This window comes from Convolutriloba macropyga, chromosome 9 (assembly GCF_964194025.1).
Source record: "Convolutriloba macropyga chromosome 9, txConMacr16.3, whole genome shotgun sequence".
Lineage (NCBI taxonomy): Eukaryota > Metazoa > Xenacoelomorpha > Acoela > Convolutidae > Convolutriloba > Convolutriloba macropyga.
Window position 1 is genome coordinate 61126854 of NC_134476.1, and position 12086 is coordinate 61138939.

The window sequence follows — 12086 nt, forward strand, 5'->3', positions numbered from 1 at the left end:
GATTGAGCGTTTTTCTTACAGCTCTTACAAGTCTCAGCGTATTTCAGATAATTTTTTCCAAAGGTTCAGCACACTTCAGCACCTTTCAGCGCATTTTTATACGACGTTTCTGCGCTAAAACTGTGAAAATTCAGCGCCTTTCAGCGATTTTACATGCGTTTTTAATTGTAACAACGTGACAATTTGCTGTACTCATTTGGCCTTGCTTTGAGTGTGCAAATGAGAACTTGTTTTGTGGAATTGGGAAAACACAAACAGTACAAGCGGTCCTCACTTGACTTGATTGATCTAGATTCTGGTCTTGCTAAGAATCGCGTGAGGTTTCACCACCCGGTATGCAAAGTGGCTAACTACTGAAGAAGTGAACTTAAATTTTAGTGACATTGAAATGCCTGATGGAGCGAATGTAATAACCCAGCTTGTGGTATATCAAAATAACAGTCGCTAATTCATCAGAGCTTTGGTGCAACAGCAGCATACCTTCTGGAGGGCGCCATTCTGGAGATATTAGGTTGGAGTGCTCTAAGTTCTAATTCACTAAGCAGTGTACGGAGGAGTTAGGTGATACAACAATTGGTTTGTTACACTAATAGCACTCTATTTAGTAGCAGAATGATTCACGCTACTGTATAACCCATATTGGTAGATGGGAAGGTGAGAACACATGGGTGGGGATTTGTTGAAAGCGCCTCTTCATCACAATTTCATTGCGCAACACTTTTTTTACGTTTATTAATTATTACACTGTGAATGACTTTAACAAGTGGACTCACTAGTTCTCATAAAATAAAACAAAGGACATACTGCCATAGAAATGAACATTTTCTGCTAAGTTTCCATAATCATTTTCTGCTAAGTTTTTTTGATCACGGGTAAGAAACTCGATCACCGGTATTTTGAGTTCCTCGCCTACAAAAATTGAAGAATTGAACAAACAAATGAACTTTCCTCTTGTAGCTATGAAAAGTTGTAAGATACTTGATTGGTTGATTTTCACATTCGTTTTTTTTTCAACGTATTTTACGGCCACTTTACCGGTAACATTAGGATTATGTTGTTATGGCTACACTACCGTCAGAACAACAGGAAATTTGAGCACAGCAAATGGAATCTATCATAGCATTGGAACACCAATAACTAATTTCTTTCCATTTTTATTGGGTCAACTTTGGAGCGGTTATAGAAGCAAGTTAGCAAATTATTTTTTTTCGCCCAGGCGCCATGTTTGTTTTTTTTTTAATTCAGAAACGCCGGAAACAATCTGGATAACAGCTAATAAGACGCGGGAGGGCAACAATTCCAAGCGAATATGATGGGACGTGTGACGAAAGACTTTTAAAGAGTTAGTCTGTAGAATTGGAATTTCTCCACTTTTTGTAACTTTCTAAAAGCTCTTTCCTCAGTCGATATTTGACAGCGAAGGTTAAAAAAAGCAAAACTGAAATAATTGACTTCTTTGTTAAGTTCATTTTTAAATGACTTAGTGAATAGACGCACATAGGAAAGAGGAAACTGTCCAGAGTATTTTTGAGCAGTGAAAATTGATATTACATTGGTTTCCTTGTTGAAGTTAATAAAAATGCATTGTTTTATTCGGAAAATAAGAAAATCCATCAAAACTGTAAAGCTACATCTTTTCATTTGCTCATGTTCAATACAAAAATTTTGTTCATAGGGTCAACGATCAAGAATATCTACACCGATTTTCGTTCTATTGACCTCAATGAATTTTATTAGAATTTTTGTCATTGAATTTGTCGGATTCTTATGCTTGATATTAGAAAACTGCAACCCTGTAATTTCAGTACAAACTTCTCTGGTTTCATGAAAAAACTAACTAAAAAACCAACTTAATTTTAGATTTGAAATAAACCCCAATTTGAGTTTTAACGAGCTGCGCATTTAGCGCGTTTGGTCATGCCTCGCCAGCCAAGGCCACGGCTTAGCGGCCCACTTGACTTGATATGAAACTATCAAAACCAAACAAACTATCACGACCGAAATTCAAGATTATAATAGGGGTTTTTGTCATTAGGGGTTCATTTCCCATCTTATAGTGTACGGGCACTCCACTGTAAAAAAATTAAAATTTTCCACTGTTAAAAATTTAAAGAAAATTTCAGTTGAAATTTTGTAGAGATTTAACCATAAAAGATAGCAAATGATAGCAAATGGATTGTTATTGTGAGAAGAATTTTATCATCAAATTCGCTGCAAAAGGGAAGCAAGCCATCCTTTTCTATCAAGTGCACAATTTAAGTAAGAGAACCATATTTCCAATTCTGCCCGACAAGAGCGATTGAAAATCATTAGTAAACAACGGAAATTGATGAAACATTTATAGCAAATTACGGATCTTAGTGCATTTCACAGAGATATTTTATCAAATTTTTTTTAAAATTGAATAGGAGTTGAATACATTCTTCCGATAGCTTGTTGCAACGTAGAACCTGCTGGTACTCGCTAACATCGGCTTTAGTTGAAAAAATTTGATTTTAATCTAACCTTCGAATTTAAACTGTGATTCATCAGTCGGTTGTTAGCTTAGGGATAAGTCCAGTTAGGTATTATTGATCCCAATTTTTGGGTGCTTGTGTTAGACTTAGTTAAAGTAACAGATATGTTATTTTGTTACAATTTTGCATTTTTTTGATGCCTGTTTTTTAAATTGTGATTTAGTTATAATTGTTAAATTTTACTTAAAGTGTGTTTACTATCAACACTTGTCAACAACCAGGAGCAAAGTAGGGGAAATATTTTGTTAAAAAGAAGACGGACCACACCTAACTAAACCTTTTGGTATTGTGAGATTTGTGGGCTATTGTTTTCCCGTGATAGGCAGCCTAATTAAAATTCAGAATCATACAGTATCCTTGAGGTTTTCTGGATGATATAACTCTGGATGAATGCGACCATTTATGCAGCAACTCATTTTTTGGTTTTTCCTGGGTTGCCACATTCCAAAGCATGCTACAATTGCAACAGCGTCCGAGTACGACGAGCAAATAAGTGGCAGAGAGCAAGGTTATGTCATTCCTGAAGTCCAAAATCATACCTTGATATGATATTCACGATACATCTGCTACTATCCTGGCAAACTTGGAAAAGGGTCTGCCCTGGCTTTAACCCCGCCAGCAGTTTTCCTTCCAGTGCAACATTTGGAACTGCAGATATTCAGGAGAATACGAAACAATGGTTAACTACTGTTGTCACCTGGCTTTATAACTCCAAGTAAAAACAGCGATGTTGACAATACATATGACTATAGCGAATGTTAGGGTGAACAAGTTTTCGATCTCTTGCTTTGATCTAAATTTCAGTGATCGACCACTTTTCTGTCTTGACTCGACAGTTTTACTAGTGAAAAAGAGTGGAGGAGATTGCCGAATAAAATATGAGAAAGGTAATCCATACAGGTTGTGCAGTACATACCAAATAGGAAATAAAGTAAACAAAATCGGGTTTTTCTTTAGTTTTTTTTGAACCCACGGCATTTCCACAAAGACGCTAACATGAATAAAAAGTGCGTTCTCTGGCTTCAACGGATAATTGTGGCACAGTGATCACCCATGCAATCTTCGATTTCGGGGTTTGTTAAATTTTAGACCGAAACCGAAAAGAAGAAGTTTCTGGATGAAAGCTAAGGAGTATTTTTTTGCGTTGGCAATGTTATTGGGTTGGTAATCATAAGGCTCAAAGTTCGTTTTCTAGAAAAAAGATGAGCACATTAAGCAAAATACTGTCGGCACAGGTATTAGTTTTGGTTTCTCGTGCTTTGCTTTTGCCCTGGTGTGCTTTCGCTCGTTGTGCGAGTAATCAAGTCATCAATCGCAATTTTTCAATGTTTGTTTTTTGCTGCTCTTATGTTGTGTTCACTTTTTCTTTTTTAGGTTTTGATGACAGCCGAGGACAAAGTGAGGACACCCGAAATTGATCTGGAGGGGTAGCGCTAGCTGGAGAATTTTGTGGGTTCTTCAATGCGCTGAGGTTGGTCTTTTTTAAGCCTTTTTCTCTTAGGAATTTTGTCTGGGTTCTGCTTAGCCCACGTGATTGCTTACGCTTTCTTAGGAATGGGGTTTTATAGTGGTTTTTGCGCTATCCCACTCCACTAGACTTTTGGCGCAGGCCATAGGTGTTACTTTGCTTGGATTTGCTCTTGCATTTGTTTGCTTAGTTTTTGGGTAGGAGGGCCCTGCTTGTGTCTTGCCGGTTTAAAGTAACGTTTTTGTTCCCTGCCCCCTTAGTTGCACGGCACAAACTTTAGGTGTCAATTTTTGGGCTATGTTTTTTGCCCTGGTGTGCTCTCGCTCGATGTGAGGGGAACTCACTCACTGCTTTTCGATGATCGTTTTCGCCGTGGTTCTGTTGTGTTCACATTTTTTAGGTTCTAACATCCGAGGAAAAAGAGAGGACATCCAACTGGAATCTGCAGCTGCAGGCTGGCTGCAAGGTCTTCTGGTTTCTTCCACCCGTTGAGTCTGTTTCTTTTTGGCGTCTTTGTTTGCGGTTTCTTTCTCTTAGGATATTTGGATGGGCTCTGCTTAGCCCACTTGTTTGCCTGCGCTTTCATAGGAGTGGGGTTTTATTGCGCCTGTTGTGCTATCACCCTGAACTAGTCTTTTGGTGCGGGCCATAGGTGTTACTCTGCTTGGATTTGCCCTTGGATTTGTTTGCTTTGGTTATCGGTGAGAGGGATCTCCTTTGACTGTGCCAGTTTATTTAAATCTTTTTTGTTCACCTGCGCACTCAGGTGCTCGGCACTTGCTTTAGGTTTTGATTTTTGGTGCTTTGCCTTTGCTCTGTTGTGCTTTAGCTCTGTGTTGGAGTAATTATGCTATCATGCACAATTCTCGTGGCTGATTGTTTTTGCTGCTGTTCTGTTGTGTTCAGTTTTTATTTTTTAGGTGCTGACGACAGTCCGGGACGAAGTGAGGACACCCAAACTCTATCTGGAGCGGCGGGCTAGCTGAAGAACCTTCTGGCCTCTTCAACTCGCTAAGGTTAGTCTTTTTGGCGTTTTTTGTGTGCATTGTTTACTTAGGAAAACTTTCTGAGCTATGCTTAGCCCGCTTGTTTGTTGCACTTGCTTAGGAATGGTTTTTTTATTAGTTTTTGCGTTTTCTCACTAGTCTTTTTACAAAGGCCAAAGATGTTGCTTTGCTTGTCTTTAGTTTTCTTAAATTTTAGCTGGCAGGGCTCTCATTTTGACTGTGCCGGTTTTTTTTAACGTTTTTCTGTTTAATTGCGCCCTAAGTTAATATGCACAGGCCTTAGGTTTTGATTTTTTAGGGCTTTCTTTTTTGCTTTGGTGTGCTTTCTCTCGGTGTGGTGCGGGCATAGGTGCTGGTCTTGTGTTGCGTGTCATAGGTGCTACATTGCTTAGCTCACATGTTTGCCTGCACCTGCTTAGGAAGGGTTTTTTTAGTATTTTTTGATGTATCTCACTCCAATAGTCTTTTGCAGCAAGCCATATGTGTTAACTGGCTTGCCTTTGTGGTTGCCTTTAGTTGTTTTTTTTTGCAAACCCGGCCCAGAACGGGGGGCAGTTTTGGCGGGAGGGTCTTCTGGCTTCTTCAACTCAGGGAGTTTGGTCTTTTGGAGTTTTTTTGTGCGTTTTTTTTTCTTAGTAATTTTGTCTGGGCTTCGATTAGCTCAAATGTTTGCCTGCATATTCATAGAAGTTGAGCTGTACAGCACTGATTGCGCTATCACACTCCACTAGTCTTTTTGTGCGAGTCATAGGCGTTGGTTTGCTTTGATTTGCTCTCAATTTTGATTGCTTAGTTCTTGAGTGGGATGGCTCTGCTTTTGATTTGCAGGTTTTACGTAACTCTTTTGTGCACGGCAGAAGCTGTAGCTGTTGAATTTTGGACTTTGTTTATGACTTGGTGTGCTCTTGCTCGGTGTGAGGAGAGTTCGTGCACTGTTTTCCCATGACTATTTTTGCTGATCTCCTGTCGTGTTCACATTTTTAGGTTCAGATGACAGCCGAATAAAAAAAGGAGATCCAACTGGAATATGGAGCGGCCGGTTGGGTGCAGGGTCTTCTGATTTCTTCAACCCGTTGAGCTTGGTCCTTTAGACGTTTTTTGCCGTTGTGTCTATTAGGAAATTTGCCTGGGCTCTGCTTAGCCCACTTGTTTGCTTGCACTTTAATAGAAGTGGGGTTTTATTGCGCTTGCTTTTTGTTCTATCACCCTGCACCAGTGTTTTGGTGCGGGCCATAGGTGTCATTGCTTGCATTTGTCCTTGTATATGTTTGCTTGGGTTATCGATGGGAGGGATCTCTTTTTGACTGCGCCGGTTATTTAAAGTTTTTTTTGGTTCTCCTACGCGCTTAGGTGCTCGGCACAGGCATTAGTTTCTAATTTTTTTGTGCTTTGTTTTTGCTTTGTTTTGCGTTTGCTCTGTGTGGAAGTAATCATGCCCTCCTGCACTTTTTTTGCATGTTTGTTTTCGCTGCTGTTCTGTTGTTTTCAATTTTTTCTGTGTATAGGTGCTGACAACAGTCGTGGGCAAAGTGAGAAACCCGAACTCAATCCGCCGGAGCGGCGGGGCTAGCTGGAGAATCCCTTGACCTCTTCAATCCGCTAAAATTGTTCTTTTGGCGTTTTTTGTGCCTTTTTCTTTTAGGAGTTTTGCCAAAACAATGCTTAGCCCACTTGTTTTCCTGCCCTTGCTTAGGGATGAGGTTTGTAAATACTTTTTGAGCTATCTTACTTCACTGGTTTTTTGGCGCAAGTTATAGGTGTTGCTTTGCTTACATTTGTCATTTCCTTTAGTTGCTTAGATTTTGGACGGCATGGCTCTCTTTTTAACTGCGCCGGTTTTTTTGTTTTTTACCGTTTTTTTTTCAACTGTGCATTTAGGTGCTCGGCACAGACATTAGGTTTTGGTTCTTTTGAGTTTTGTTTTGCCCATTTAATAATTTGCTCGGTGGCGGGAATTCGTGCTCTATTCTTGCTTGTTTTTTGACCATTTTTTAAACGTTTTTGTCCAGCAGTGACCTGAGGTGCTCGGCAGAGGCATGAGATTCTGGTTTTTTGGGCTTTAATTTTGCTCTGGTGTGCTTTAGCTTGCTGTGGTGCGGGCTGAGTCTTTTCTTTTTTGACATCTTTTTTGCCGTTTTTACTCTTAGGAGTTCTGCTCGTGTTCTGCTTACTCCACTTGTTTGCCTGCATTTTTATAGGTGTGGGGTTTTATTGCCCTTTTTGGACTATCACCTTGCAATAGTCTTTTGATGCGGGCCATTACTGTTTCTTTAATAAGCCCACTTGTTTGCTTGCACTGGCTTAGGAATGAGGTTTTGTTGTTTTTTTTGCGCTATGTCACTCCTCGAGTCTTTTGGATTAGGCCATAGGTGTTGCTTTGCTTATATTTTTCAGTGCCTTTAGTTGCTTATATTTTGGTAGGCATGGCTCTCATTTTGTCTATGCCGGTTTTTTAAACGATTTTTGTTCACCACTGACCTTAGGTGCTCGGCACAGGCATCAGGTTTTGGTTTCTTTGGGCTTTATTTTTGCTCTGGTATGCTTTAGCTCGGTGTGGTGTGGGCCATAGGTGCGAATCTTTTGGTGCAGTCATAGGCGTTTTTTGTATACCCCACGTGCTTGCCTGCACTTGCTCAGGAATAGGATTTTATAAAACTTTTTACTTTTTCTCACTCCACTAGTCTTCTGGCGCAAGCCATAGGTGTTGTTTTGCTTGCCTTTGCTCTTGCCTTTAGTGGCTTAGATTTTGGGTGACTGGTCTCTTAATTCAATTGTTCCGGATTTTTTTTAGTTTTTTTTTGTTAAACTCTGCACTTAGGTGCTCGGCACAGGCATTAGGTTTTGGTTCTTTTGATTTTTGTTTTTGCCATTTTGTTCATTTGCTCGGTGTGGCGGGAATTCGTTCTCTTTTTTTGCATGTTTTGTTTTTGCTGCTGTTCTGTCGTGTTTATATTATTTTGGTTCTGACGACAGCCGAGGAAGAAGAGAGGTCATCCAACTGGAATCTGAAGCGGCGAGTTGGCTGCAGGTTCTTCTGTTTCCTGAAACCCGGTGAGGTTGTCCTTTTGGCGTCTTTTTAAATCCTTTTCTCGTAGGTGTTTTGCCTGGGCTATGCTTAGCCCACTTGTTGCCTGGACTCATATAGGAGTGGGGCTATGTAGCGTTTTTTGACCTATCCCCCTCCACTACTGTTTTGGCTTGGGCCATGTGTATCACTTTGCTTGGATTTGACCTTGCTAGTTGGATTTGAACATTGCCTTTAGTTGCTTAGATTTTGGGCGACATGGCTCTCATTTTGACTGAGCCGGTTTATTTAAACGTTTTTCTGTTCACCGGTGACCTTAAGTGCTCGGCACAGGCATTAGAGTTTTGGTTTTTTTGGGCTTTAATTTTGCTCTGCTGTGCTTTAGCTTGGTGTGGTGGGAGCAATAGGTGCGGGTCGTTTGTTGCGGCCATAGGTGACTTTTGCTTAGCCCCATGTTTGCCTGCACTTGCTTCGGAATAGGGTTTTATAAAACTTTTTACCTTTTCTCACTCCACTAGTTTTTTGGCTCAGGCCATAGGTGTTGTTTTGCTTGCCTTTGCTCTTGTGTTTAGTTGCTTAGATTTTGTGTGGCAGTACTGTCATTTTATTTAACATTTCATTTTGTTCAAGTGCACCCTGAATTGCTCGGCACAGGCATTAAATTTTGGTTTTTGAGCTTTTTTTGCCCTGTTGTGCATTTGCTCGGTGTGGTGGAAATTCGAGCGCTATTTTTGCATGTTTTGTTTTTGCTGCTCTTCTGTCGTGTTCATATTTTTTTGGTTCTCGCGACAGCCGAGGAAAAAGAGAGGACTTCCAACTTGAATCTGGAGCGGCGGGTGTGCTGCAGGGTCTTCTGTATTCTGAAACTCGGAGAGATTGGTCCTTTTGGTGTCTTGTTTTTTTGTCCTTTTCTCATAGGTGTTTTGCCTGGGCTCTGCTTAGCACACTTGTTTGCCTGCACTTTAAGAGGATTGGGTTTATATAGCCTTTTGCACTATCCCACTCCACTAGTCTTTCGGTGATGGCCAAGTGTGTCACTCAGCTTGGATTTGCCCTTACTTTTGGTTGACTAATTTATGAATGGAAGGGATCTTCTGTTGACTGAGCCGGTTTTCTTGAAATTTGGGTTCAACTTTGCCCTTAGATGCTCGGCACTGGCATTAGGTTTTGATTTTTGTGTTTTCCTTTTTGCATTGATGTCCTTCCGCCTCGTGTGGTAGTAATCGTGTAATCAGGGACATTTTTTGCATATTTGTTTTTGCTGCTGTTCTGTTAGCTTGTTCTTTTGTTTAAATGTTTTGGCGACCATAGGTGTTGCTTGGCTTTTTTTCTTGCCTTTAATTGTTTAGATTTTTGGTGACAGGGCTCTCATTTTGATTGCGGCGGATTTTCTAACGTTTTTTTTCAACTGCGCTCTTAGATGCTAAGCACAGGCGTTAGATTTTCATGGACTTTTTTTGCTTGATGTTGGTAGAATTCATGCACTGTTTTTACAGCCAAGGATGAAGAGAGGAAGAGAGGGCATCCAACTGGAATTTGGAGCGGCGGGCTGAATGCAAGGTCTTCTGGTTTGTTAAACCCGGTGAGGTTGATCCCTTTTGGCGTTTTTGGAACTTTTTATCTTTTAGGAATTTTGCCTGGCCTCAGCCTAACTCACGAGTTTGTCTGCATTTTCTCACAAGTGGGATTATCTAGCGCTTTTTGTGCTATCCTTCTCCAAAAGTTGCTTGGTGCAGGTTATATATGTCATTTTTTCCTTGGCTTTGCTCTTGCCTTTCCTTGCTGAGGTTTTTGTTCTAAGAACACATGTTTCAGCTGTGCCCGATTTACGTTACGTTTTTTGTGCCCTGGGCCCTGGGTGCTCAGCACAAACATTAGGTTTGGTAGTTTGGGTTTTGTTTTTGCGCTGGTGTGCTTTGGCTCATAATGGCGAAATTCATGCATTAATTTTTTTGTTTGTTTTTAATGTCCTGTTGTGTTCAGTTTTTTTCCTTTTAGTTTTAAGCGACAGGCGAGGACAAATAGAGGCCCCAAGGCCTGAATCTGGAGCGGGGAGACGGCTTGGATGGTCTTCTTGCTTCTTCAACTAGTTGGTTTTCAGAGCATTTTTGCATGCTTTTTTTGCTGCTGTTGTGCTGTGTTCACCTATTTCTTTTCTTAAGGTTCTGGCGACTGCCGAGGAAAAAAAAGACGTCAAACTTTAACCCGTGGCTGCGGGCTTGCTGGAGGGGTCTGGCTTCCTTAACTTGGCGAGATTGGTATTTTTGCTAATTCTTCGTCCAATTTTCTCATAGGTATTTTCCCTGGACTTTGCCTAGACCATGTATATGCCTGCGCTCTATTCTGCCGTAATGTGCTTTCGCTCCGTATGAGGAGGAATCACGCACTATTTTGCAGCTATACTGTTCTTTTCAATTTTTCTCTTTTTTTTGTGACGACAGCGGACAACAAAAAGATGACACCCGACCTGGCTCTGGAGTGGCGGTTATGGCTGGAGTGTCTTCTGTCTTCTTCAACCCGTTGAGGTTTTTTTGCGTTTTTATGTGCCATTTATTCTTAGAAAATTTGCTGGAGCTTTGGTGGTGTCTCATAGCGCTTTTTACGTTGTCCCCCTCCACTACTATTTTTCAGGTCAGAGATGTTGTTTTGCTTGTGCTTGGCTTTGCTATTGTATTGAGCTGCTAAGTTTCTGGATGCGAGGATTCTGTCTTTGACTGTGCCAATTCCACGAAAAGTTTTTAATGTTACCAGCGCACTTGGGTGCTCAGCACAGGCATTAGGGTCTGATTTTTTGTGGCTTTGTTTCACCCTGGTGTGATTTCGCTTTGTGATGAGGTTAAGCTTGCATTTTTTTCCATATTATCCCATGTTGCTATTCTGTTGTTTTCGATTTTTTTTTCATTTTTTTGGTTTCTCACGACAGCCGAGGACATCGAGAGGAAAACCGACCTGGCTCTGGAGTGTCAGTGCAGGCTGGAGGGTCTTCTAGTTTCTTCAACCCGTTGAGGTTGGTCTTCTTTGCGCGTCTTGTTTGTGCCTTTTTCTCTCTGAGGATTTTCGCCGGGACTTTGATTAGCTTGTGTGTTTGCCTGCACTTTGTTAGGAGTGGGGTTTTATAGCGCCTTTTGTTCTATTCCCCTCCACTACTCTTTGAAGCAGTGTTTTTTTGCTTGGCTTCGCTCTTGCAATTGGTTGCTTAGCAATTGGATGGGATGGCTCTCCTTTTGACAATTCCAGGTTTACGTAACATTTTTTGGTTCTTTGGGCCCTTATGTGTTCGGAACAAATTTTGCTCGATGTGGGGGATAAATATGCAGTAATTTTACATGTTATCTATAGCTGCTGTTCTGTTGTATAAACTTTTCAATTTTTTGGTTGCTCACGACAGCCGAGGATAACAAGAGGACAAACGACCTGGCTCTGGAGTCGCAGTGCCGGCTGTAGGGTCTTCTGGCTTCTTCAACTTGTTGAGGTTGGTCTTCTTTATGCGTCTTGTTTGTGCGGTTTTCCCTAAGGATTTTAGCATTGGCTTTGATTAGCCCGTGTGTTTGCCTGCAATTTTTGTGGAGTGGGTTTCATAGCGCTTATTGCGATTTCTCCCTCCAATATTTTTTTTGCAGCAGGCCAAAAATTTTACTTTGCTTGGCTTTGGTCTTGCATTTGGTTGCTGAGATTTTGGAAAGGACGGCTACCTTTTCGGTGCGCCGGTTTTACTTAGTTTTTTTTATTCTCTTGCGCCCATAGGCACATGGATTATGTTTTGGTTTTTTGGATTTTGCTCTTGTGTGCTTTTTCTCGGTGAAGGAGAGTAATCAGGCACTATTTGTGTATGTTGAAATTTGACGCTGTTCTGTAGTGTTCACTTTTTTTTTCTTGGATTTTGACGTCAGCCGAGGACAAACAGAGGACACCCGAACTGGATCTGGAGTGGCGGTGGTGGCTGGAGAGTCTTCTGGTTTCTTCAATCTGGTGAGGTTGTCCTTCTTTTTGCGTCTTGTTGGTGCCTTTTTCTCTAAGGATTTTCACCTGGGCTTTGTTTAGCTCATGTGATTGCCTGCACTTTCTTAGAA

The 12086-nt window shown here is 41.0% G+C and overlaps 1 protein-coding gene across 1 annotated transcript in view; it reads left to right on the forward strand.

Moving 5' to 3' along the window:
- Nucleotides 1–219: 219 nt before the first annotated feature.
- The window catches only part of LOC142346284 (uncharacterized), an 84966-nt gene continuing 73099 nt past the window's right edge, over nt 220–12086 (forward strand). Inside the window, exons 1-2 of the mRNA XM_075398798.1 lie at nt 220–333; nt 1273–1342. Coding sequence (XP_075254913.1) covers nt 220–333; nt 1273–1342 — 184 coding nt within the window. The remainder of the gene's footprint in view (nt 334–1272; nt 1343–12086) is intronic.